We start from the raw sequence: 27,497 nt of genomic DNA, 5'->3' as shown, positions 1-27,497 counted from the left end.
TCTGAGTAAGGCTTGGGCAAGGCTGGGCCGGGAAGGGCGTGGGTCGGGGAGAGGTTCCAGACCCGCACGCCGCGCGCACAGAGCTCTCAGCGCCGCTCTCAGCCACAGCCTCCCGCGCCTCGCTCAGCTCCAACATGGTAAGCCTCGCTTTTCTTCTTCTTCTTCGTGGTCTTCGTACATGAAAAGAAAAAGAATTTTAAAAAACATACACACACACTTCTCAGCCGACTTTATCTTTGACTTATGTGTGGACGTGGCAGGAAACTGCAGGAAAAATCAGCCTCGTGGGATGGAACTAAGGGAAGAAGGGATGGAAGGAAGAAGCCCTAAAATCATCCCTGTGGTGACAGCCTAGGGTAGCAGCGGAGGTTCTTTAGCCTTCCCAGTCACGACAAGGCCCGGGGCTGGGAAAGAGGAAGTGCTGGCAGCTCACCGCGCGGGGGCGGGGACCAGTCCTGGGTCCGTGCCTGCAGCCCCTCGCCCGTGCTCTCCCGGGAGCCCAGGGACGCCTAGGAGCAAGTTGAAGGCAGGGGGCTGGAAAGCTGCGAAGGGTCACTAGTTATTTCTGTAGACCAGAAAAGGGACATTTTAGAAATTGGTCGTCTAGCCCCAGGGAAAATCGAAGTTTCAGTAAGCAGCCGGCAGACGGCCAAGACCCAACGGGACTGAAACTTTAGCCGGTCGCCGCCGGCAGCGCTGCGGCCAAGAATGTGGGAGGAACCCGGTCCCAGCTGAGCCCTCTCTTTCCTCTTCCTTTTACCCCACCATCTTTTTAGGGACTCACTCCGTAACTTATTTTTCTCTTGTTATCTCCTTTCATGTCCCGGTTGAACTCATATTTTCCATAATTCCACCTCCAAAATCTCTTTCTTTACCTCTCCTTAGTGAAGAGAGCCAGCAAACTTTGGCCCGCGGGCCAAGTCGGGTTTTCTGTTCTACCCACAAGCTAAGAATAAAATTTACGTTTGTAAATGGTTGAAAGAAATCAAAAGAAGAAAAATACTTTCTGACATGAGAAAAGTATGTGGAAATCAAACTTCAGCGTCTATAAATGAAGTATTGGAACACAGCCACGCCCATTCCCTTCCATACTGGCTGGGGTTGCAGTCCTGCTACAGCAGGGACAGAAAGCTCCGGAGGGTGTTGGTTAAGAATGAGAAGACAATAGTTGAGGTTTTTAAAATTGCTACTTCCTTTTCATTGTATTTTTTTATTCTTTCCTCAAATGTTGAGCGCTTAGCATGCATTTTAAAAATTATTTCACAGTATCCGTTTATCATAATGTTTGCTCCTTGCTATCGCCATCCCCACCAAATAAGACTCCAAGAGTGCCATGAGGTGTGGCGAGCACCTGTTCTCTCTTTCAGCCACGGCTCCACCCTGGGCAGAGCTTTTCGGTCTCTGGGCGTCCTCAGGACCCATCTCCAAAGTGCCCTGGAGCTCTAAAGATTATGCCATTACATTTTAGTAATTTGATAATTGTATTTCTTTCTTTCACTTTGGAGAATTACCTCTGGGAGGAAATGCAAAGAGGTTTTAATTTTCTTGTGGCTGATAGCAACAGCAACAGTTTTCAAAAGAAGGTAATCTCTAAATTACATCAAGACTGATGTTAAGGAGAGAAAAATGTGTAACAGAAAGGCACTGTGAAACTGGAAAAGCAAAACTGTCTGCATTCTGGAAGGAAAAGGGGCAGGGGGAGAATCTGTAGTTCCAGAGAAAGGTGACAAAGCCCACGCTCCTCAGCCTGGTGTGGCCTGCCAGCCAGCCTCCTTCCTGTCATCTGATACCTTAGTAAGACGGAGATTTTAGGCCTGATATAAAGGGCATGTTGTAACAGAACAAACACATCTGTTTCTAGGCTGTGGTATTTTGTTTCTCCCCTAAAGGCCCCTGAACCTACCAACACTTTTCTTTTTTCTTCAGGAAAAGTTCAATTTAGGGCAAAACAAAAATAGTCATCCTCCAACCATGTGATTCTTGGGTAAAAGTGTTAGGGTTCAGGGGTTCTAATGCTGTAAGATGCAATGGGAGGCAGGATCTCAGCTAGGATCTCTGTAGCATAAAGGCTGTACAGGAAGGAGGGATCAATCTGCAGCTGTGTAGCTAAGGGCTCAGATCAGTTCTTAGCACGTGTGAATTACGGAGTGAGAAAGCCTGTAGCTCTGAGCTCCAGGAAGTCCATCCTAAGAACAAACGAAAGGCTAAATGCTAAGTTGCAAATGTCACCATCCAAACATAAATCATTGTTAATGCTGGGAGGTGAAGTCTCAGAGGAAGGGTGTGGTCAGGCCGGTTTCCCAGGAAGTCTGTAATTGCGGCTTCTATCCACCAGAGGGAGCCCAACAGCTCCTCACTTTTGGGACCCCAAGTCCCTGCTGGAGTAACCGGATGACTGGGCCCTGTAGAATTTCCCTGAAAAATTCTGCTGTGAGGAAAGATGAGCCCAGTACAAGATTTAAATATCTTACATTGTAGATGCTGTGTAAGCAACAACCTGAGAGCTTCCTGGTTTGGAGTGACCTCCAGAGAAGCTCCACCTTCTCTGTCATTATTTCTCACCAGGAAGTGGAAGCCTGCAAGGCTAAGGACTGCAGAACGGGACTGAGAGGCCCAGATTCCAGGGCTGGCTCTGTCATATCCACTCCCTTCTCCTGTCCGTTTCCTCACATCTAAGATTAATGATTCCTAACTCTTAAATATGAAAGCCATTTTCAAACATCTAAAAAGTTCTCTCTCCCACTGCATACACAATGATAGCTATGCTTTTAGTTTTCTCTAAGGAAATGTGTGAGTCCCAGGAATTTGGTATTGCTTTAAAAAGAACTGACATTTCATTAATCACAAAAGCCTCCATACACTCTTGGAAAGTTGGAAATTATTAACCTATAGACAGTGCTTGGTGTGCATATGGATTTGTGGATATAGAGTTACACATGTATTTATCCACACATTCTAAAAGTATGAGTAAACTTTGTCACCCTCACTCTCATCTAGGCAGTCTACTGCTTTTAAACATGCCGACAATGCCCCACATTTACCCTCCATATATTTCACCTGGAATAAACATGTGGAGGGGGTAGGACGGAAGGTCACAGAGTGTGACTTTTTGTGGTTGTCTTGAACCCCTCAGCCCCCTGAAAAAAATGACTCACTCTTTTAGGAAACTGCTTTGACCTGAAATAAGATTCCATGGAGTTTTCTGCAGTATCCAGCCCTTGACTTCTTCCCTTGTCTGAGCCCTGCATTTTTTTTTCTCCAAAGGCAAAAGTCTCCAGCCCTACAGAAACTGAGCGGTGCATCGAGTCCCTGATTGCTGTTTTCCAGAAGTATGCTGGAAAGGATGGTTATAACTACACTCTCTCCAAGACGGAGTTCCTAAGCTTCATGAATACAGAACTAGCTGCCTTCACAAAGGTACTGGTCCCTGTCTCCCTCACTTCCCCAAATACCCACAACATGAAACGAGACCCTGACAGAATGGCCAGGAATGAAGGACCAGCAACTGACGCCCCACACTCTTGCTTCATTTTAACTCACTCTAAGCCAGGAGTTTTTCCATTTAGGAAGAGAGATATATGAAATGGTATATGACATAATGGAATTGTTTTCAAATTTTATTCTTACACCCCAAAGGTTCTAGGGCAGCCCTGTCCAATAGAACTTTCTGCAGTGGTGGAAATACATTCTATATCTGCTCTATCCAGTGTGGTAGCCACCAGCCACATGTGCCCACTGAGCACTTGAAATGTGGCTAGTGTGACTAACAGACTGACTTTCTAAATTAGTTAATTTAAATGTAAATGTAAATGTAAATAGCCATATGTAACCAGTGGCTCTAAGTGTGTATCTGCGTTGGCAGCTTGGGCAAGTGGAGGATGAGAGTGATTAGGCAGGGCCTGTGGCCTTTTTCCACCTGGACCCGTTGCAGTTTTATACAGTTTATCTATTGGAGTTGCATGCAACACTTGAAAGAAGTGTTCCGCTGGCTTTACAAAACTGAATAACCCCTAATGTCATAGAAAAAGCCCTGGACGAGGAGTGGGAAAACCTTTGGTCCAAGCCCCAGGTCTGCCCCTTAGGCAGGTCACTTCACCTCTTTTAGTCTGTTTCTGCATCTGGAAAATGGGAATATTAATAATCCCTATCCTGTACCTTATACTCCTGTGAGAATAAAATGTGGCAGCATATTTGAAAGCACCTTAGAAGATGCAATATAAAGGTATAATTATTATTATCTCTGCAGAACCAGAAGGACCCTGGTGTCCTTGACCGCATGATGAAGAGACTGGATACCAACAGTGATGGACAGCTAGATTTCTCAGAATTTCTGAATCTGATTGGTGGCCTAGCTATGGCTTGCCATGACTCCTTCCTCAAGGCTGTCCCTTCCCAGAAGCGGATCTGAGGACCCCCTGGGCCTGGCCTTCAAACGCATCCCCTTTCCTTCCAGCCTTTCTGTCATCATCTCCATAGCCCACACATCCCCTGAGCCCAGCATACCAACCACCTCATGCAGGCCCCACCTGCCAATAGTAATAAAACAATGTCACTTTTTTAAAACATGAACTGGAGAGTTGGTGAATTTGTGCATGGGAGGGTGGAAAGTGGGAGGAATATAAATTAGATTGATAGAAGCTGCATAGTAAATAAGAAAAATGCATCTTGGGTGTACACATAATCATGACTAATAGTACAGCCAGATTCATCTCTAAATTGTTGACTGATGGAGAGATGTCACTTATTGTCATTGTTTACTCACTGCTACCCCTGTTGGCCCTGTCATAGATCCTGAGAATACAACCAGCAAGACAGACAAGGTCCTGCCTTCACTGAGTGTAACTTCTAGTTGCAGGAGAGAACAATGACTAAATAAACAAAGGACTATCAGAGTATAATAAATTCTAGGAAGGGCAGATTATAATTATGTTACAGATTCATGGGGACTATGAGAGGGCACTATTCTGAGGACATGCCATTTGTGCTGAGATATGAAGAACTAGAAAGAGCAAACATTTGAAAAGAAGGAGAAGGCATTTAAAGAGAAGGAACAGGAAGGGCAGAGGTCCTCCAACGATGAGAAGGATCTGGGATGTTTGTGGAATAGAAAGGAGGCTCGTGTTGCCAAGGTCTTCATGTTTGGCTTAAGCTAGTGTTAACACTAGTTTTAATTTTCTAAACCCTCTGATAAAGCAGCAGGGAAAGAGAGCCCAGAAAGAAGGTAAGAAGACTGACCCAGGGTTAAAGATGACAGGTTAGAGGAGAGAGAAAGAGGGGCAGGTTTGTGCAATGTGCAATTATTCCTAAGAAGCACAGGGAAGAAGTGATGTGTTTCCCGAAAACTTCTGATTCCTTATCCATTTATAATGAGTTTTAACTAATTGGCAAAAATTTCTCTAGATCATGGTTTATTCCTTCATAAATTCAGTGAAATGGATTAGACCACATCTGAGGTCATTTTTGGCTCTGACATTCCAAAATGAAGGCCAGCGCCTTAGGGTGAGCCACTGCCTCAGCCGTTTACAGTTGTCTCAGCTATACCTGCAGCAACTGCAATTATCTTCAGCACATTTGAATCATCAAGTCTTTGAAAAGAATTCAATTTGACTTTCATAAAGATAAAAACTATCTCTTCACACCCATATTTCATTGGTTTATGGGATAATTAATTAAATTATACCTTACAAGAAAAACGGACCGGGTGCGGTGGCTCACGCCTGTATTCCCAGCTACTTGGGAGGCTGAGGCAGGAGAATCACTTGAACCCAGGAGGCGGAGGTTGCAGTGAGCCAAGATCGCACCACTGCACTCCAGCCTGGGCATCACAATGAGACTGTCTCAAATAAATAAATAAATAAATAAACAAACAAACCATGTTGTATTTGAGATGTGTTCCTTGTGTGTGCCTGCTCCTTGTTTTTGCAGCATCCATCTCCCCTTCTTCCTGAATCAAGTCCTGCTCTGCACTCCCCATCTCTTGGTGTTCTTAGTTTGGGTAGGGTTCTTCCCCAGTTCTAAGAGTCAAGGACACACCTATGCCGAAACTAATGAGTGCCCTGCATTCCTTTGGACACAGCAATTGGCCGAGGGTGGTCTTGTGATCTAAGCTGGTCAAAATAAAAGGAATCTCAGTACCTTCGCTGAAAATTCTGGGATAAAGGCAATTGCTTATTCCTCCTTCTCGGTGGATTGTAATCTGAGAGTTTGTAGCCTTAGACATGCCAATAGCCATCTCAAGACAACAGGGAAGGGATCTAAGAGTGGAGCCAACATTGGAGAAATGGAGCCAAGAAATTTTAAAAAGATACCAACTCCTAGTGCTACGCTAAGACCCTTGACCCACAGAAACTGTGAGACAGTGAAATTGTGTTGAGTAATTAAGTTTGTTGTAATTTGTTACACAATAACAGATAGCTAACACACAGTTGTAATTCTTAAGCTGTGCTAAAGCTAAAGCTGTGCCTTGACTGTGCAGCTATATGAGTCAATATGTCCCTGCTTTTGCTTAAAATAATTTAAATTGAATTTTCTATCACTTGCAACAATAAAAATCCTAGCTATGGGATATTAGGTTAAACAGATGAACTGGGAATTTGAGAAAGAGAGAGCTGAGCTGGAGATATAGAATAGTATGTCATCTGCACATAGACCAAAGTCATGAGTTTGGAGGTTACCCAGGGAAAATGAGCAGAGAAGAACTTCCCAAAACATGGTCTCTAATCCACCTGCATCAAAATCGTTTGGGGGGAGGGTGTTTTAAAGGGCAAATTAGGAAGTAAAGGCAGTACAAGGTAGTCTACTCCTTTGAAAAGGTTGTGAAGTGATGAGAAGGAAGAAGGTAGGATGTAGGGGTGGGACGGTATCTTCATAAATTTCTTCCGGTTCCCATTATGTCAGTGTTCCCATTCTAAGAGCTATCTTTACTCTTAAATTCTTGCAATACAGCTTGTGGTGAGCGAATGCTAAGATAACCCCCAATAATCCCCCATTCTCATATTTACATTCTTGTGCAATCTCCTCTCACTGAGTGTGAGCAGGACCTATGACACGCTTCTAACCATTAGAATACAGCAAAAGTGATGGTATGTCACTTCCACAATTTGGTTACATAGGACTGTCTTCCATCTTGCCAGCAGGGTCTCTATTCCCTTCTCAGCTTGTACGTTTTAATGAAGCAAGTCTGGAGAGGCTGACATGGCAAAGAACTGAGGATGCTCCTGAGCAACAGCCAATTACAAGCTAATGTTCCCAGGCTAACAGCCCTCGAGGAACTGAATCCTGCCAACAACTATGTGAGTTTGGGAGCGATTCTTTCCCAGTTGAGCCTCAGGTGAGACCCCAAGCCTGGGCAACACCTTGACTGCAGCTTTCTAAGATACCCTGGGCTGTAAGCCCAGTTAAGGCATGCCCAGACCCTTGACCCACAGAAACTGTGAGACAGCGAAATTGTGTTGAGTGATTAAGTTTGTAGTAATTTGTTACACAATAATAGATAGCTAACACACACTTGTAATTCTTAAAATACATTCCCGATGATCCCCTAACAATTCCTGTAATGAATGTTATATTCCTTTACATTTTAAATCATCTTAAATTTATACTCTTCCTTAAAGGATTATCTGCTCTCTGCAACCAAAAAAGTAAAACAAAAGACTCCTCAACACTTCCACACCCTCGATTTGCTGCCTTAAATATTTCCCTTTCGTCAAAATTACTGCGCTTTTGTATGTGTCTACACCAAAGGCTTCTATTTGCTTTATTACCACTCAGTCCTGAACCCCTTGAGTTCTAACACTTGCCCTCAGCATTCTACTGAAACGTTTCCCCTACTAGTCACTGGCCCAGCAGCCTTTGTTCATCCTTCCTGACCATTGCATCATGCAATGGATATTTGAATCTCTGTAATGTTTCAGACACTGTGCCAGGGCAAAGCAAAAAGAGTATGAGCGTTATGAAGCTGCTGCAGTATCCAGATCAGAGGTGGTGGTGGCCAGGAGAGTGGGTGGCTGGGGATGGATTCAAAGGATATTTGGGTGAAGCGTCACATGGGCTTGGGGATTTGGTTGGATGTGAGGCATGAGAGAAAAGAGTCTGATGTCCAAGGGCAGGAGGAAAGGAAGGAAGCATCTAGCATGGGAAAAAGATGAAAGCCAGAAGACTCAGCAAGCCAGTTTCTTTGTCCTGCTTTGTTCTAGCCACGCTGGCAGCCGAATGGATGATGCCAACCCACATTGAGGGTGGGTCTTCCTCTCCCAGTCCACTGACTCAAATGTGAATGCCCTGTGGCAACACCCTCATGGTAACACCCGGAAGCAATACTTTACCAGCTATCTAGGCATCCTTCAATCCAATCAAGTTGACACCTAATATTAACCATCACACTACCTCACCTCTCTAATGTGGGCACATTCCCAGGCCCTCATCTCTCTCTTTCTCTCTCTCTCTCCCTCTGCTTCTCAAGCTAGATCTTCTCTCCAAACTCAAACTGTGAATGCCCACTGGGCATTACTAACAGGACCAACACAATGTGCCCTCACTGGGCTCATTATCTCCTCCCCAAACCAACCCTTCCTGCTGGTGTCTCTCTACCACTCACTTTGCTTATAGGAGGTACTCCACAGGGGTTTGTTGATCTGAATCGTGAATTAGAAGCTTAGTACCAATTAGATCTTACTTATCAAAACTTGAGGGCCCAAGTAAAGGATTTCTGGTTAGTTCCCTTTAGCCTGGTGTCTTAAAGCCATGGCCAGTGATTTCTTTTTTTTTTTTTTCCAAGATGGAGTCTTGTTCTGTCACCCAGGCTGGAGTGCAGTGGTGTGATCTCAGCTCACTGCAACCTCTGCCTCCCGGGTTCAAGCGATTCTCCTGCCTCAGCCTCCCAAGTAGCTGGGATTACAGGCATGTGCCACCATGCCCAACTAATTTTTGTATTCTTCGTAGAGACAGGGTTTCACCATGTTGGCCAGGCTGGTCAAACTCTTGACCTCGTGATCCACCCCCCTCGGCCTCCCAGAGTGCTGGAATTACAGGCATGAGCCACCGTGCATGGCCCAATTTTTTGTTAAAGTAGCAAACAGACCAGTAGGGTGCCTGATATTTTTCCATCTCTTCCCTAGCTCGCTGTTTTTTGGGGATAGTGATACTTCTTTTTTTAATACAGGGTGCACCTGCTAAAGGAATAATATGGAGACTTAATGACTCCTGATTTTTTCCTTCTTGCGCTGCTAATGAATTAAGGAACACATCCAAACCGTAGCAATAATTGTACTAAAATCCACTGTGAGTGTGATTTATGCAAGAAAGATAATATAGCAAAATTTTGATAAATATACATGTTTTAAGTTAAAGTAAATATTTTAAATATCCCTTTTATAAATATCCATTTTCACCAATTTTTTTAACTTAACCAAACCAACTACAGGTCCCTACCCTTTAGAAAAGAGGACTGCTACCATTTTGCAATAAACTATCTTAAGCTTCTCCCTGTCCAGTTCAACCTCTTCCACTCCTTTCTCCACCCTGTGATCAAAGAAAGTTTTTAAAGGCAAATGTTCTGGTATCGCTCCCATGTGTAAAACCAGGCATTGGATCTTCTGAATATACAGGATCCCCTAGAGCCCTCAAGAGCCTTTGTGGTCTGCTCCCTGCCCACCTTGCCAACCAAGGCTAGAACTGATGTCACAGTGATGTGCCTCTGTGCTTTGACACACGCTCTTCTTGCTGCCCTGAAAGCCCTTGGCCCCCTTTCCACCTGTTTCTACTTGTCCTGTAGAGCAGTGTAACTATCATCTCCCCAAGAAGGCCTTTCCTAAGACCCCTATCCAAAGCTGATTTTAATGCTCTTATTCTATGCTCCAGAGCACTCCATTCTTGCCTCTATCATAGCACTTGCCACTCTACTCATAGTGGTTTTACTTGTCTGTCTTCTCTGTCTTGACTTTGCATTCAAGAACAGAGACCTAATTAAAGGCATCTTTGTATTGCTAGTACTTAATGTGTACTACAATTATAGCCATCCTACAATAATAGCCATCCTAATGAATGTGAAATAGTATCTCATTTTGGTTTCCTTTCACATTGTCCTAATGATTGGTGATGTTAAGCATTTTTCAATGTGCTTATTGGCCATTTGTATATCTTCTTTGGAGAAATGTCTATTTGAGTCTTTTGCCCATTTTGTATTGGGTTGTTTGTTTTTTGTTGAGTTGTAGGAGTTCTTTTTATATTCTGGGTATTAAGCCCTTATTAGATATGTGATTGCAAATATTTTCTACCATTCTGTGGGTTGCCTTTTCACTCTATTCATAGTGTCCTTTGATGCACAAAAGTTTTTAGTTTTGATGAAGTCCAATTTACATGTTTTTTCTTACACTGCCTGTGCCTTTGGTGTCATATCCAAGAAATCATAGCCAAATCCAACGTACATTTTTTTAATGAAGAAAAACAAGAAGAAAAAAATCAAGCAAATATCTATCTCTTTTGATGGAGATTTGGGCCACAGTGGTAGGACTTCTGCCAAGATTTAGCATGGAGCAGCTATAGAAAGCCCCTTTCCTACCACAAATAATGCTGGATAACATAGAATCTTCCCCTTCCCCTCAAAAAGTTAAAATACTTGGTCAATCAAAAGGCAGAAAGAGAATTATTCAGGTGCCAGAAGCACAAAGGGAACTGATAGCTGTCACAGTGCCCCAGAGTGGAGGCCACGTGGCCCAGGCCGTGGTGGAGAACTAGAACTGAACTCTCAGTGAAAGGAGAGAGCTACTAAAGAGCTGCCCTATCACTGATGGAGACTGGAAAGCTCAGTCCATCACCTCTCAAGACACAGAATGAGCCCTGGAGCGAGGCAAAGTCATCTGAGAGAAATCAGAGCACTGCACCTGTGTTCCCAGAAGGCATGGGGTACAAATGCACACTATTAAAGAAATTAACCAAAAACTACCCCCAGAGTTGTAAGGGCCATAAAACCCTAGACAAATGCAAAGCCACCTCGTGGAGACGCCTCCAGACATTTGGAGATGTCCACAGGAGATAAATACACTTAGAATGGGCTCACAGGCACACGAGGGATGACAAGTACATACAACAGACTAGAGATTTCGCACCGGGTAACAAAAGGGAGAGCAATCTGGAAGGATGTCAGCCTAAGTGTGTTTAAAATGGTCAAATAAATAAAGCAATAGATCAAACGCATAAAACAAGAACAAAAGTATATGAAAAAAAAAAAAAGAACCTAGTAGAGACTCTATAATTGAAATATACAGCCATGCAAATGGACCCCGAAGCTGGGCATTCCACCACCAGTTTGTGGCCCAGCTCCAGCGATAGGGAAGAGATCTCTCCCTGCCCCACTGCACCTCAGGAAGACCTCGGTGACTCACTGCACCCACCCACCTTACAATGACCCTATTGTACCATCCAGCAACCTGGTGAGAGGTGTGTTGGCAATTCAGGCAGAGAGACTGAGAGGACCACACCTGTGCAGCAACCATGATAATTCATGCTTTGTTTCTTGGCCCTCATTAATCTCCTAAATCTCTCCCAGTCACCACCAAGAAAGAAGACTGGGAGGGAGAGGCAAGTCTGCACTGGCTGCAAACTGGATTCTGAGTGATTTGAGCTGCCTGTAAGGTTAGACAGTGAGGGCGGAGAGAAGCTGTAGTAGTCCTAATTCCTGGCCCCACCTCTCTCCACCGAGAGAAACATTTCTGTTAGCAGATTCATATTTCATCCTCACAATGACTTAGTGTCAACATTATCATTAAACATGATCTGCAGAGTCACTAGGGATTCTGGTAGGAATGCAAACAAAGACAATGACTCAGGAACGTTACAAGTCCAGTCCATAAAGAGACTAACTTCTGGCAAGGGAAGAAACACAAATGTGAAAGTTGGGGAAAGTATAAATATCATGTAGGAAGAGAAGGTTGCTTCATAAATGCTAGCTCACCGTTCTCCTCATTTCCTCACTACTAAGCATCCTCAGCTCCCTGCAGCAACGCTTTCTCCTCCCCATTGCTAAAATTGCTTTCCCCAGAATCAAACAAGTCCTTACCTACCTTATAGCCAAATCCAGCAGGCTGTTCTCAGCCGTCATCGTCCTTGATGCTCAGCACTGGTAGATGTGGTTCACAGCCCCACCCTCTTGATGCCTGCAGAGGTAGGCTCCATGCGGCAGTGAACTGAGGATTGCTCACAATGGGGACCCTAGCCCAGCGCAGGGCCTGGCACCTAATAGCCACCCTATGAATGCTCAGTGAAAGAAGGCGTGCACCACAAGGTCCTGGGGAACCAAGAATTCCACTGTGGCCCATACATTTTAAGTCCTAGAGGATCCTAGAATGGGAGATGTAAAAAGCCTTCAAAAGGACCACTCTTTTAAACCATTATACTGGCAGCTGAGCCATGTTTCCCCATCATGGACACGTCTAGAGGGCAACACCTAAAATCATACACATCTCCTCACCCAGGACAGGGCAGGGGCCTTAGCCTGGGGCATATGGGTGGGCAGAGGGGGATGAACGATGAAAGCTGAAGAAGAGAAAGCAGGTGGAAGGGGGCAGCAGGGTGGGAACAGAGAGAGAAAACAAAGGGGGCCAGGGAACAGGAGGGCAGAGGGGAGAGAGAGAGAGAGAGAGATACAGATCTAGCCACTGAGGAAAAGGCCAGAAGAGAACACTGTCCTCTATTGAAGTAAAATAACTTCCACTTGACCACGGCACTGCAGGTCCTGGGCAGCACACGCTGGCCATGCTGCAATGTTTAGGACCTATGACATCTTCCCTTCACATCCAAATCATAATAGAGAGAGGACTCTCTGTCCTCATTGAGCCAGCAATGCCTTGCAATTTTTACCTTTTGTATCTGGTAACTTTCTACGTCTGCCCACTTTGTGGGAGGTGGTCCTTGGTGCACCAAACCAGGAGGAATCAGTGTTAGAGCTATGGAGACTCCACTGAAAGCCCTGGACCCTGGGTGTGAGGAGCGCCCCCACGGTGTAGGCCAAGAACTTGCAGCACTGAGGCTCCAGACACTCAGGTAAGAGTCAGTCTCTTGGTGAACAGCTAGATCCCTGCAACCTTCATCTAGGTCTAAATGGGCATAGGGGTAGCTTTTCTATGGACAGGCCCTAGCCAGGTGTCCCAGGTGCCAGCTGCATCCTAGGTAATTCATTGCAGACCATAGGATTGCATCAATACTAATGCTAGTCTCTTTAGTGTTTTTAGGTGTGGCTTTTACTTCCCAATAGGCTGACTTCTGGTTGCAGAAATCTCACAGGAAGCAAAGACCACATGGTAAGGAGGGAAAGGCAGCAGCAGAGTGGATGCACCTGGGGTCCCACAAACCTTTGGCTCTGAACCTTCAGCTAAATGGGGGAATTGGGTGGTTATCTTTGGATCTGTCCTGGCCTGGCCTCGCTGCTGCTCCCAGCTCCTGGGACCATGGGAATCCTTGTGCACCACCCTCAGGGGCCACAAGAAAACAGCATGGTCCTTCCCCATGGAACTCCCCTGTAGAGAAGTGGGGCACCTGGAATATTCAAGTTCCCGGGAGACTGGGGGCCAGTTGTTGGCCAGGGGAGACAGGTGGTTCCTGACTTTTGGTCACGCCATATCTGAGCTTGGCCTAAGGCTCGTGCTGCCCTGGCCTCCAGGATTGGCTGTGGAGGTTCCATCCTACAGCTGGAACCATCTTACTTGGTCTCCTCAAAAACAGATCCTAATCACATAGAAATACAATTATGCTTCTCCTACTGGTGTAAAGTCTCTCTGAGCAGACTGGACTGCTGATTTATGTAGAATTTGTGGAAAATGTGGGATTCAGAGAGTGGTGAAGGGCTCAGACATAAGTGAGCTGGTGTTGATTGGTTGGCACTCAAAGCTGCTCATTGGACTGAGTTGCTTTCAACTCACTGACTTTCAGAAGTGAGGGGCTAGCACTGACTGAGGGGCTTGCAGAAATTTGTTCACCGAAGTGAGTGGCTGCATTAGGAAAAATAAACTCCACTACATGTCCCTGGAACCTGTGAATGTGTTACTTTACATGTCAAAGAGACTTTGGAGAGGTGATTAAGTTAAGGATGTTGTAACAAGCAGATTACCCTGGAGAGCCCAGTGCCATCACAAGGGTACATAGAAATGAGAGAGGGAGGAAGGACAGTCCATGTCAGAAGGATGCCATGTGACAATAACTTGAGTGTCCATGGCTGCTGTTGAAGGTGGGAGGGCTACCAGTCAAGGAATGTGGACAAACCCCACATGCTGGAAAATGCAATGACACAGTCTCCTCACAGCCTCCAGCAAGGAACGCAAACCTGTCAACAACACATTCACTGTAGTGCAGTGAGACTTCTTTTGGACTTCAGATCGTCAGAACCCTAAGATCATAAATATGGGTTATTTGAAGAAGTTGTTTGTGGTCATTTATTACAGCAATAAGAAATTATAGCAGCAATAAGAAATTCATGCAGGGCGGGCATGGCGATTCATGCCTGTAATCCCCAACACTTTGGGAGGCTGAGGCAGGCGGATCACCTGAGGTCAGGAGTTCAAGACCAGCCTGACCAATATGGAGAAACCCCATCTCTACTAAAAATACAAAAAAAATTAGCCGGACATGGTGGCACATGCTTGTAATCTCAGCTACTTGGGAGGCTGAGGCAGGAGAATTGCTTGAACATGGGAGGCAGAGGTTGCAGTGAGCAAGATTGAGCCATTGCACTCCAGCCTAAGCAAAAAGAGCAAAACTCCATCTCAAAACTCCACCTCAAAAAAAAAAAGAAAAGAAAAGAAAAGAAACTCATGCAGTGGGCACAGATGAATTAAGATGATTTAAAGATTTAAAGCCAGTTCTGGTGGCTATTTGTAACCGTGGCTTCAGAATAATTACCCTTTTTTCCAGGCATGTAAACTTTAAAATTTTTTTAACTGTCATAATAAGTAATTAAGATGACACTGGAGATTGTCCCAACTGTCCCTGTACAAGGAGTCTAAGCCCTTACCCTCTGCTCAAGGCATCACAATGTCTGGTAGTGTCTGAGGATAGGTTTTGCATGGGTGATGTTTGGGGGCAGGGTTAGGCGAGCTCAGTCACTGGATTTATCATGTTCCCCACAAGGATGGCTGCACAGTGTTAGGAAGATGAGTGTTCTTTGTCATCTAGGCCATCTTGTTTCTGATGTCTCTTTCCATGCATGAGGAATTTCCCATATTCCAAAACTATTAGGATCACATACTTGCTTTCTCAGCTTCCCTGGGGCCTGAGATGTGGGCAGATTACTAAGGTAAATTGAAACAGCTACTCCAACTTTTGATGTGAATTGAGAGATTAAAGGAATCAGCACTGGGGAAATTCATTTGGGCCCCTGCAACCTAATAATCTCCACATCCCAAGATCTTTAATAACAGTGTCCAGGGCTGCAGACGCAGAGAGAAAGGCAGTGAGAAGGAAGGAGAAAGGTGAGAGATGAAAGGGAAGGAGGAATGAGGGGATGGAGAAATGAAGGCGGGAAGGGAGGTATGTAGATGACTCTCCCTAAAGTCACCTGGTGCTGAGTTCACATCCAGGCACCCGCTTGATTCTTTTGAAGAGAATCACCTTCCACTTCTACCCAGTCTCTTCAAGGATCAAGTTACTCCACTCTCCATTCTGAAAATATAAGTTGGCTTTCTCATCCAGCCTCCATCCTCCCAGCCCCCCGTTCTAACCCAGTCCTGAGGTTAGAGAGAGAAAAAAAAAAAAACCCAAAATCTCAGTCTTAAATCAAACACCTCATCTTCTGTTGTACTTTAGCCAGCAACTTCTTCTCCTGAATTTTCTTCTCTTGTATTCTGTGTGGCAAGGAAAATTTAAAAATGGCCCTTTGGATACTATGAGAATGTAGAAGGAATGATGTACACAGAGTACACAGCTGTACTGGTACTATGAGCAGCAGCCCTGAGAAGCAGCCCCGAAGCTATGTATCTATATGCATCACACATGCTTATACTTTTATTTTGTCCATATAAATGGTATACTTTGCATACATTGTTTTACATCTTTTTTCTTTAAAGTTTTGGATTGGTGCAACAGACAATCCTAGAATCCCTCTCCATGGTGAGTAACCTGGGAGAAAGGTTAGGAACACAAGAAGAAGAGAAAGACGCGTCATTATCCTGCCTAAGATACCTGGGCACAAGTGGAAAAGGATCATGACATCACCGGCTGCGGGTTGGCCATGTGGGCTGAGTGAGACTGAGATGCGGGTGGGGGCGGAGGATGGGTTCGAGGGAAAGCAGAAGCCCTCGACGCCATCAAAGGGGTTTGTGTTATGTTGATGAGGCAGCGCAGGGGTTACCATTTAGCTGGCCACCTAAAGGCAATGTAATCCCCAGTGTTGTTAAGAAGAATTGTGTGGAATAGGATTTGGGGTGAGGCTTGGAAAGAGGGAGACCTCTGCGGAGAGTCAGGCAAAGTGACCAAGTGTGTACCACGACAGGAGTTTGAAGATGTGCTGTGGCAAAAAGTAACCCCACATTTTCCTGGTGGGGGAGATACTATGGTCAGTGAAATGATTTTTCCAGTTTAAGATTTATCTATTACAAATCCGCTTTCTTAACACCTTGGGTTTCCACAACGTAGGAAATGCAACTGAAGGACTTATATTGGGGGTTTGGGGGGTTGAATTCTTTCTCTCCTCTAGCAATCACTTTTTTCACATGGCACGCATTTCTTTCAATCCACCTTGAAACATCTCGTGGATATGATCTGCTCAACTTTGTTTGTTGTGGTTGCTTTCAAGGTTTCCATAACCACTCTCTGCACCCTACTCTAACACACATACGCATCTGTGCTACCCTCCTGTGAACACTTTAGCTGTGAATACTTTAGTGCCTGCAGATTCTGTCCCGCTGACTGGTGGCTTGCAAAACTTTGCTAACTGCAGCCAGGTTTTTCACATATCTCTCTTGCCCTCTTCTTCCTCCTGTTCCTCTTCCTTCTCATCTTCTATCCTGGGCACAGCAGTACCACTAACTTACAGGCAGTACCTAGTGCTGTTTCTGCTGCTTTATACTCACATTTTTTTTTTCTGACAACAGAGAAAGAAAGATCCTCTGAATGGAACACTTTCCCTTTCTGAGGCTTCTTGTGGAGCAAGAAGGACCTAGGAGAGGCTCTGGAAATCTTTGGCCCTGCTTCAGGGCCTGGGTTGCAGCCACAGATCTAGCAAAGGTGGTATCACTCTCTTGCTACCCAGGGAGAAGTCAACTTGGGCCCGGTGTTACCCCTTAGGTCCCACTAGAGCTAACAGAAAGCTGAGACTTCCCACCTGGCCACTTTGATGTCATTGCCCATCCTTACTGCGGAGGACCTTTGGAAGAGTAACCAAGATTAAGGCTAACATCTCATAGAGAGATACATGTCCCGAAGGACAGGTTTTCACCACAGACCTCACAGGAGCATCTGCTCAGCTCCTGGGGCAAAGGGTGATGGGCCTCCTGCACTCCCCCACATAGGGTCAAGCAGAAACTGTTTTTATAACCAGTAAAGTGCCTTTTAAATACAAGAATTAAGGGTTTTCTTAGTTCATGGTTTCACACAGTACAGAATATATTCTGAATTCTCTAAAAGTTCCTATTCGGCATCTAGATTGACTTTTTGGTACTTTGATTTTTAGAAATAGGGGTGCTGCAACCTCTATGAAGTAACAGGAATTAGATTTTACTCTCCTACCAGGAATAATAAAGAAAAAAATAAAACAGACAAAATACACAAAAAGAATACGTTCAAGATCCTGGACATAAACCCTGAGACATGGGCACCTATCAGGTGAGCCCTAAATTGTTCTAACTTACTGCCTTGAGAGGGTTTCCAAGTTAGGCACAGGAAGAGGAAAGTGAAGAGAAGCTCAGTGAACCTTTTGAGTTGAGGACCCTGAGCTGAGAGTCCAGGGAAGTTACGGTATCATAGAGTTCACAGGAAGAGCACTAGGGAGGAGAGAGCTGCAGAGAGTAAATCGGAGTAACTGCAGAACATGACCCAGCACGCAGCACAGTGCGGGTCCATATGAGGAAGGCAATCAGGTTCAGAGGAAAACGCATTTGAAAAGATTAGAGGGGGCCGGGCGCGGTGGCTCAAGCCTGTAATCCCAGCACTTTGGGAGGCCGAGATGGGCGGATCACGAGGTCAGGAGATCGAGACCATCCTGGCTAACACGGTGAAACCCCGTCTCTACTAAGAAATACAAAAAATAGCCGGGCGAGGTGGCAGCGCCTGTAGTCCCAGCTACTCGGGAGGCTGAGGCCGGAGAATGGCGTGAACCCGGGAGGCGGAGCTTGCAGTGAGCTGAGATCCGGCCACTGCACTCCAGCCTGGGCGACAGCGCGAGACTCCGTCTCAAAAAAAAAAAAAAAAAAAAAGAAAAGATTAGAGGGAACGGTGCCTGGAGCTCATGCAGAGCTAGAATCATGCCTGTTTCCAAAAGACAGACTGAAAAAAAAAAAAGGGCCTCAAAATTCACAAGGCATAGGGTAGAGAATTCAGGAAGGTTTTGTGTCAGTAATAAGAACAGATTACCCCAGGACAGAGCACTGCTGTAGACCTCTTAACAAATCATAAAAGCAAGACCGGAAATGATCAAGCTGTTTGCCAGCAACTTGACTGCATCCCTGAAGAATCCTCAAAATTTATAGGGACACAAAAATATGCAGCAACCAACAAGGTAAAATTCACAGTGTCTGGCATTCTACCAAAATGTTTAGCCATATTAAAACAGGGAAATGACCATAATGAGGAGACAAATCAATCATGTTAAACTGACTCAGAGCTGACACAGGTGTTAAAATTACCAGAGAAGAACATTAAACCAGGTATTATAACTGTATATCATAAGTCCCAAAAATTAAGGAGACAAAAGGAAGATATAAAAAGATCCAAGCTAGCATTAAGAAATAAAAACTAGGGCTGGGTACAGTGGCTCATGCCTGTAATTCCAGCATTTATGGAGGCCAAGACAGGAGGATTGCTGGAACCCAGGAGTTAAGACCAATCTGGGAACATAGTAAGACACCATATCTACAAAAAATAGAAAGAAGTAAAAACTGTGATATCTGAGAGGAAATGAACTGCAAGGGATTAACAGCAAACTAGAAAATATAGAAGAAAAAAATTGGAAATATTAAGGCATAGCAAAGAAAAGTAGCCAAAAAGGAATGCTGGGAAAAACATAATAAAGGAATAAGCATCAATGAGCTGTGGAACAATTCAGCTGACCTCAGATATGGGTGACTAGAGTTCATCAAAGGCAAACACAGTGGCAGCAGAAAAACTCTTGGAAGAAATACTAATCTAATACTTATCAAGCCAGGTGTGGTGGTACGTGCCTGTGATCCCAGTTATTCAAAGGCTGAGGCAGGAGGATCATTTAAGCCCAGGAGTTTGAGACCAGCTTGGGCAACATAGCAAGACCTTGTCTCAAGGGGGAAAAAAAAGCTACCTCCAAAGAACAAAAAACTAATCTTGTCAAATGTAATAAAACTATAAATCCACAGATCCAGAAAGCTCACCATAATCAAGCACTAAAAATATGAAGAAATGACACCAAGGCATATCATAAATTGCTCAATGATAATAAAGAAAATCTTAAAAGCAGTCAGACAAAAAACACACGTGATTACATTGAAACAAAGATAATATAAGGATGACATCAGATTTTTCACCAGCCACAATGCACACAAGAATACAGTGGAGCTACATCTTTAAACACTCAGAGACTGAAATTGTCCGCATAGAAATCTATACCCTGCAAAATTAGCTTTCAAAAAACAAAGGTGAAATAAAGACACATTCAAACATATAAAATGTGAAAGAATTTGGCTGGGCAGGGAGGCTCACACCTGTAATCCCAGCACTTTGGGAGGCCAAGGCGAGGGGATCACTTGAGGTCAGGAGTTCAAGACCAGCCTGGCCAACATGGTGAAACCCCATCTCTACTAAAAATACAAAAATTAACCGAGTGTGGTGGTGTGCACCTATAATCCCAGCTATTCGGGAGGCTGAGGCAGGAGAATGGCTTGAACCCCGGAGGCAGAGGATGCAGTGAGCCAAGATCGCACTATTGGACTCCAACCTGAGCAACAGAGAGAGACTCTGTCTCAAAAAAAAAAAAACAAAAAACAAAACAAAACAAAAAAAAAGGAAAGAATTTATTACCAGCAGACCTGTGCTCCAAAAAATGTTAAAGGACATCCTTCCTACAGAAGGAAACAGGTATGAGATGGAAATCTGGGTGTCCACAAAGGAATGTCAAGCACTAGAAATGGTAACACATGAACAAATATATACATTTCTTTTCCTTATTAGTTAAAACTCTTTAAAAGGAAATTGAGGCCATGCCTGGTGGCTCACACCTGTAATCTCAGTACTTTGAAAGACTGGGGCAGGTGGATTTCTTGAGGCCAGGAGTTAGAGACCAGCCTGGGCTACATGATGAAACCCTGTCTCTTCTAAAAATACAAAAATTACACAGACATGGTGGTGCGCTCCTGCAATCCCAGCTACTCAGAAGGCTGAGGCACGAGAACCACTTGAACCCAGGAGGTGGAGGATGCAGTGGGCCAAGATTGTGCCACTGCACTCCAGCCCGGGCAGCAGAGCAAGTAGATTCCTAAAATTCATGTGGAACCAAAACAGAGCCCACATTCCAAAGCAAGACTAAGCAAAAAGATCAAATTTGGAGGCATCACATTATCTCACTTCAAAATACACTGTAAGGCCATAGTGGCCAAAACAGCATGGTACTGGCATAAATATAGGCACATAAACCAATGAAACAGAATAGAGAACCCAGAAATAAAGCCAAGTACTTACAGCAACTGATCTTTGACAAAGCAAACAAAAACATAAAGTGGGGGAAAGACACCCTATTCAACAAATGGTGCTGAGAAAATTGGCAAGTCACATGTAGAAGAATGAAACTGGATCTTCATCTCTTACTTTATATAAAAATCAACTCAAAATGGATTAAAGACTTAAGTCTGAAACCTGAAACCATAAAAATTCTAGAAGATAACATTGAAAAACCCTACTAGACATTTGCTTAGGCAAAGACTTCATGACCAAGAACCCCAAGGCAAATGCAACAAAAACAAAGATAAATAGATGAGTCTTAATTACATTAAAAAGCTTCCACACAGTAAAAGAAATAATCAGCAAAGTAAACAGACAACCCACAGAATGGCAGAAAATCTTCGCAAACTATGCATCCAACGAAGGACTGTGGAATTTATGACATAAAAATAAAATTGTTGGCCCAGTGCAGTGGTTCATGCCTGTAATCCCAGCAAATTGAGAGGCCAAGGCAGGTGGATCACTTGAGGCCAGAAGTTCAAGACCAGCCTGGCCAACATGGTGAAACCCTGTCTCTGCAAAAAATATAAAAATTAGCCAGGCATGGTGACACACACCTCTAATCCCAGCTACTCAGGAGACTGAGGAACAAGAACTCCTTAAACCCAGGAGGCAGAGGTTGCAGTAAGCCAAGATCACTCCACTGCACTCCAGCCTAGGTGGCAGAGTGAGACTCTGTCTCAAAAAAATAAAAAAAGAAAAGAAAAGAAAATTCTTGTAACAATAGCACAATGGCAAAGAAGGGACATATGGAGATATAATATTCTAAGGCTCTTACTCCATACTTGTTTCTTTGTTTTTTTAAAACAAGGTCTTGCTCTGTTTCCCAGGCTGGAATGCAGTGACATGAAAGTGGCTTACTTCAGCTGTCACCTCTTGGGCTCAAATGATCCTCCCAGCTCAGCCTCCCAAGTATCTGGGATTGCAGGCATGCACTACCACACCTGGGTAATTTTTAAGCTTTTTGTAGCAATAGGGTCTCACCATGTTGCCCAGGCTGCTCTTGAACTCTTAGGTTCCAACAATCCTCCTGCCTCAACTCCCAAAGTGGTGGGATTACAGGTGTGAGCCACTGTGCCCAGCCCTACTCTATATTTGAAGTGGCATAATATCACTGCATGTTAGACAGTGTTAACTAAAAAATATATCATATAATCCCTAAAGCAATCACTACAATGACAAAACAGTGATGGGTAATAATGAGTTGAAATGGAATAATAAAAAACACTAGTTTAAAGCAAAAGATGGCAGAAAAAGAAGGAAGAGAAGGGACAATTTGAAAATTGAGAGCAAGCTAAAACTGAAACCTAGCCCTTTCAATAATTATACTAAACGTAGAGGATCTAAACACACCAATTAAAAAACTGAGATTGTCACACTGGATAAAAACAAGATTAACTATATGCTGCTTACCAGAAATGCACTGTAAAAATGAAGCTACAAATACATGAAAGTAAAAAGATGGGAAAAAATATTCTATGCTAAGCATAGTCAAAAGGAAAGAGAAGCAGCTATATGATACCAGGTGAAGTAGATTTCAGGGCAAACCATATTTCCAGGGATAAAGAGGGTGATTTCATAATAATAAAGGAGTTAATTCTCAAGAAGATATAATTACCACCCCCCATGACAGAACTTGAAAACATATAATGCAAAAACTGATAGAACTGAAGGAGAAATAGATAATTCACCATATTGTCAGAGATTCCAAAGCCCCTCTCTTATTAATTGATACAACAGGTGTACAGAAAATTAACAAGGTTATAGCAGACATCAACAACACCATTAACCAACTTGTCCTGAATAATGTCTGTAGAACACAGCACCCAAAAATAGTATAAGACATATGTTACTCAAGTACACATGCACCACTGATCAAGACAGACTATATTTTGGGTCACAGAACAAGCCTCAAAAGATTTAAAAGAATTCAAGTCATAAAGATGTGTTCCATGATACCAATGCAATTTAGTTAGAAATCAGTGGAAGAAAGACTTTTGGAAAATTCCTCCAAATATTTGGAAAATGGGTAAAATACTTATAAATTACCCATTGATCAAAGAATAAATCAATAGGGAAATTAGAATTTTTTTGAAAAGAATAAAAGTGAAAACACAACAAATCAAAATGAGGAAGGAGGATTCATAGCATTAAAGGTCTATATCAAAAATGAAAAAAAAAAAATGCTTTCAAGTCAGTGACCTCAGCTTCTACTTTAAGAAACTAGAAAAGAGCAAATTAATTATCAACTCAGAAGAAGGTAAAACAAAGGTAAAAATGAAAATCAATGATACAGTTTTGGGGGTAGCGACTATGTTGTCATTCCATACTGTTAGCATACAAGTTCACAGTAGTTCTTCTCTGTGGTGCCTTCTGTTAATCAAAAGGTTGCCGGTTTGAGCTCACCTAGGAGCAGAACCTACTCATAACCTATCAAAGAGTTTTGAGCAGCTTTTATGTTTCAAGCAGCCACTTCATCCTGCAACCCTTACTTCCTCCTCATGATTTCTTCCTTTCATCACCCAGGGTGTTCATGAAGCTTCTCCCTGCAAACTCGTTTCCCCAGATCTTTACATAGTGCCACTGCTCTCCTTGCACTCCCTAGAAGGCAAAGGCTACCTTCACTCACCCCATCTACCCTCCAGATTCCAGGGGAACTGCCAGGGTCGGAGGCTGAAGGCATAGGCACTGAATCCCTTCCTCAAGCATGTGACATCAGAAGTCACCTTCTAAGTCACCATTTGCTCTCACTCCAGGTTGTTGCATCTCAATACGCGGTGTTCATCACAGGATCACAGGACACCACAACCCTTTGATTTAGGGCTGTCTTGTCCTTACCTTCTTCTTTTCAATTAAATTTACATACAATAAAATTGACCCATTGTAAATATATGATTCAATTATATGGAGTTTCTCAACCTGTACTACAGTCCACTTTTAGAACATGTCCTTTACCTTCCCAAATTTTTCCACTGCCACTGTAGCAAATCCCACTCCCTCCACTAGGCTCAGCCAACACTTTTTCTATTTTGTCTGTAAATGTATCTTTTTCTAGATATTTCATATAAATGGCGTCAAACAATATGCAGTCTTTTGTGACTAACTTGTTTTACTTAGCACAATGTTTTAAGATTCATCCATACTGTAGCAGGTGTCAGATTTTTGTGCTTCTTATTGCTAAATAGAATTCCATTGTATAGATAATACCATATTTTATTTGTCCATCTACCAGTGATGGACATTTGAGTTGGAGCTAATTTTTGCTATCATGAATAATACTGCCATGAACATTTTCGAAGAAGTTTTCTGTGGACCTGTGTTTTCATTTCTCTTGGATAGAAATGAATTCTTTTAAATCTGAACACACCAATTAAAACGATTTGAATTCTTTTAAATCTTTTGAGGCTTGTTTTGTGGCCCAAAATATAGTCTGTCTTGATCAGTGGTGCATGTGCACTTGAGTAACATATGTCTTCTGCTATTTTTGGGTGCTGTGTTCTACAGACATTATTCAGGACAAGTTGGTTCATGGTGTTGTTCATGTCTGCTATATCCCATTCTAGGGATGGAATAGCTGAGTTTTATGGCAAGCTAAGGTTTAACTTTTTAAGATACTGTTGAACTAGGTTCCAAAGTGGTTTTATCATTTTACAGTCTTCCCAGAAATATATGAGGGTTCCATTTTCTCCACATTCTCAGTAACATTTGGTGTTCCCTGTATTTTTTTAACATAGCCACATTAGTGGGTATAAAGTGGTATCTTATTGTTGTTTTAATTTGCATTTCCCATGCAAATCAAAACCACAATGTGATACCACCTTACTTCTGCAAGAATGGTCATAATAAAAAAATAATAGACGTTGGTGTGGATGCAGTGAAAAGAGAACACTTCTACACTGCTGGTGGGAATATAAACTAGTACAACCACTATGGAAAAGAGTGTGGAGATTCCTTATAGAACTAAAAGTGGAACTACCATTTGATCCAGCAATTCCACTACTGGGTATTTACCCAGAGGAAAAGAAGTCATTCTATGAAAAAGATGCTTGCTCACGCATGTTTATAGCAGCACAATTCACAATTGCAAAAATGTGGAACCAATCCAAATGCCCATCAATCAACGAGTAGATAAACTGTGAGAGAGAGAGAGTGTGAGAAAGAAAGAGAGAGAGAGAGATCTCACAGTTTTATGTGTATATAAATATCATATATAAATATGATATATAATCACAGTTTTATATATATATCTTATATATAACATATAAATTATATATATATCCTATATATATATGAATGATGGAATACTACTCAGCCATAAAAAAATGAATTAACGGCATTCGCAGCAACCTGGAGGGGACTGGAGATTATTATTCTAAGTGAAGTAACTCAGGAATGGAAAACCAAACATTGCATGTTCTCACTTATAAGTGGGAGCTAAGCTATGAGGATGCAAAGACGTAAGAATGACACAATGAACTTGGGGGACTCAGGGGAAAAGATTGTAAAGGGAGTGAGGGAAAAAAATCTAAAATTTGCATTCAGTATATACTACTCAAGAGATAGGTGCATCAAAAACTCACAAATCAGCTGGGGGCAATGGCTCATACCTGTAATCTCAGCACTTTGGGAGGCCAAGGCGGGCGGATCACCTGAGGTCAGGAGTTCAAGACCAGCCTGGTCAACATGGTGAAACCCTGTCTCTACTAAAAATTCAAAAATTAGCCAGGCGTACTGACGAGTGCCTGTAATCCCAACTACTTGGGAGGCTGAGGCAGGAGAATCTCTTGAACCTGGGAGGCGCAGGTTACAATCAGCCAAGATCATGCCACTGCATTCCAGCCTGGGAAACAGAGCAAGACTCTGTCTCAAAATATAATAATAAAAAAAAAGTTTGCATTTTCCTATTAACTAATGACATTGAACACCTTTTCATATGGTAATCAACCATTTATTTGTCTCTTTTGTAACAGGCCAATTCAAGTCTTTTGCTCACTTTTAAAATTGTGGGTTTTCTTTCTTTTTTTTTTTTTTTTTGAGACAGGGTCTCACATGGACTGCAGTGGCACAGTCTCAGTTCACCCCAACCTCCGCCTCCCAGGCTCAAGTGATCCTCCCACCTCAGCTTCCCTAGTAGCTGAGACAGACACCTGCCACCATGCCCATCTAATTTTTTGTATTTTTGGAAGAGACGGGGTTTTGCCAGGTTGCCCAGGGTGGTCTTCAACTCCTGAGCTCAGATGATCCACCAGCTACAGCCTCTCAAAGTGCTGGCATTACAGGCATGAGCCACCACACCTAGTCAGTTGTGTTGCTTTATATCTTTAGGTATTGTGATAGAAGTCATTTTATTAAACATTTAATTGCAAATATTTCCTCCTAGTCTTTGGCTTATCTATTTTTTTCTTAATAGTATCTTTTGAAGCACAAAATTTTTAAATTGTGATCAAATCCAACTAATTTTTTTCTCTTATGGCTTATGTTTTTTGTGTAGCGTCTTAGGACACTTTGCTTAACCCAAAGATTTTCTTCTTTGGATTCCTCTTGAAATTTTATATTTTACGTCTATCATTTAGGTCTGTGATCCATTTTGAGTTGATTGCTGTGTATGTGTGAATTTAATCCCCAAAGTCCCCTTGGGGAGTTTTGTCCAGATATTGGCAGGGGAACTTGGTGGTAAGTGAAGTTTAAGAGTTATCCTCCCCTAGCCCAGGGAAACAGATTTCATACCCCTGCACCTGTTAGTGATTGGCTAAGTGCCTTGGGAGAGGAGAGATGAATGGGATGTGTGGGTCCCTTACTCCGAGGTATGTCTCATTTTTTGGGAACTGGGTAAGGGGTTAATATCCAAAATATCTATGAAACTCACACAATTCAATAGCCAAAACAACAAATAACCTGATTAAAATACAGGCAAGGGATCTGAATAGACATTTTTCCAAGGAACACATACAAAATAGCCAACGGGTATATGAAAAGGTGGTCAACATCAGTAATCTTCAGGGAAATGCAGATCAAAATCACCCTGATGATATAACCATCAGGGTGGTTATTATCAGAAAAACAAGTAAATGTTAGCAAGGGCCTGGAGAATCGGGAACTCTTGTATGTTGTTGGTGGGAATGTAAATTGGTGCAGCCATTACGGAAAACACTGTGGAGGCTCCTCAAAACATTCCAAACAGAACTACCAAACAACCCAGCAATCCAGCTTCTGGGTATATAATCAAAGGAAATTAAGTCAGTATCTCAAAGAGGTATTTGTACCCCCATGTTTATCACAGCATTCTCCACAGTAGCCAGGACATGAAAACAGCCTAAGTGTCTGCCGATGGTGACTGAAGGGTCACCTCAGAACTTACACCCACTAGGAGGGCATGTTGAAAGCATGCCCACTTGGCCACTTTTACAACTTTCTTCTGATCAGAAAGGCACCACCTCAACTGCCTAGTGGATAACTGCCTGGGAGCAGGGCAACCCCTGTGCTTGCTCACTTCCCCATTTACCTAATAAAAATATCCACTTTTTGCTCCAATAGTGAAGTGACACATTTAAAGCGGGATGTTTTGTGCTTCTTCCCCCAAGCTACCTTTGGAAATAAATTGACTTTTTTGT

General features: G+C 43.1%; 1 protein-coding gene across 1 annotated transcript; it reads left to right on the top strand.

The window, feature by feature from the left end:
• Positions 1-4,569, top strand: S100A11 (S100 calcium binding protein A11). Its single transcript, XM_009181365.3, has 3 exons — positions 1-137; positions 3,265-3,417; positions 4,247-4,569. The coding sequence occupies exons 1-3, from the start codon at positions 135-137 to the stop codon at positions 4,406-4,408; spliced, it is 318 nt and encodes a 105-aa protein (XP_009179629.1). The 5' UTR covers positions 1-134; the 3' UTR covers positions 4,409-4,569.
• Positions 4,570-27,497: the final 22,928 nt, after the last annotated feature.

This window comes from Papio anubis, chromosome 1 (genome assembly GCF_008728515.1).
Source record: "Papio anubis isolate 15944 chromosome 1, Panubis1.0, whole genome shotgun sequence".
Taxonomy (NCBI): domain Eukaryota; kingdom Metazoa; phylum Chordata; class Mammalia; order Primates; family Cercopithecidae; genus Papio; species Papio anubis.
The sequence above is the reverse complement of the archived record's forward strand: the minus strand, read 5'-3'. Positions and strand labels throughout refer to the sequence as shown.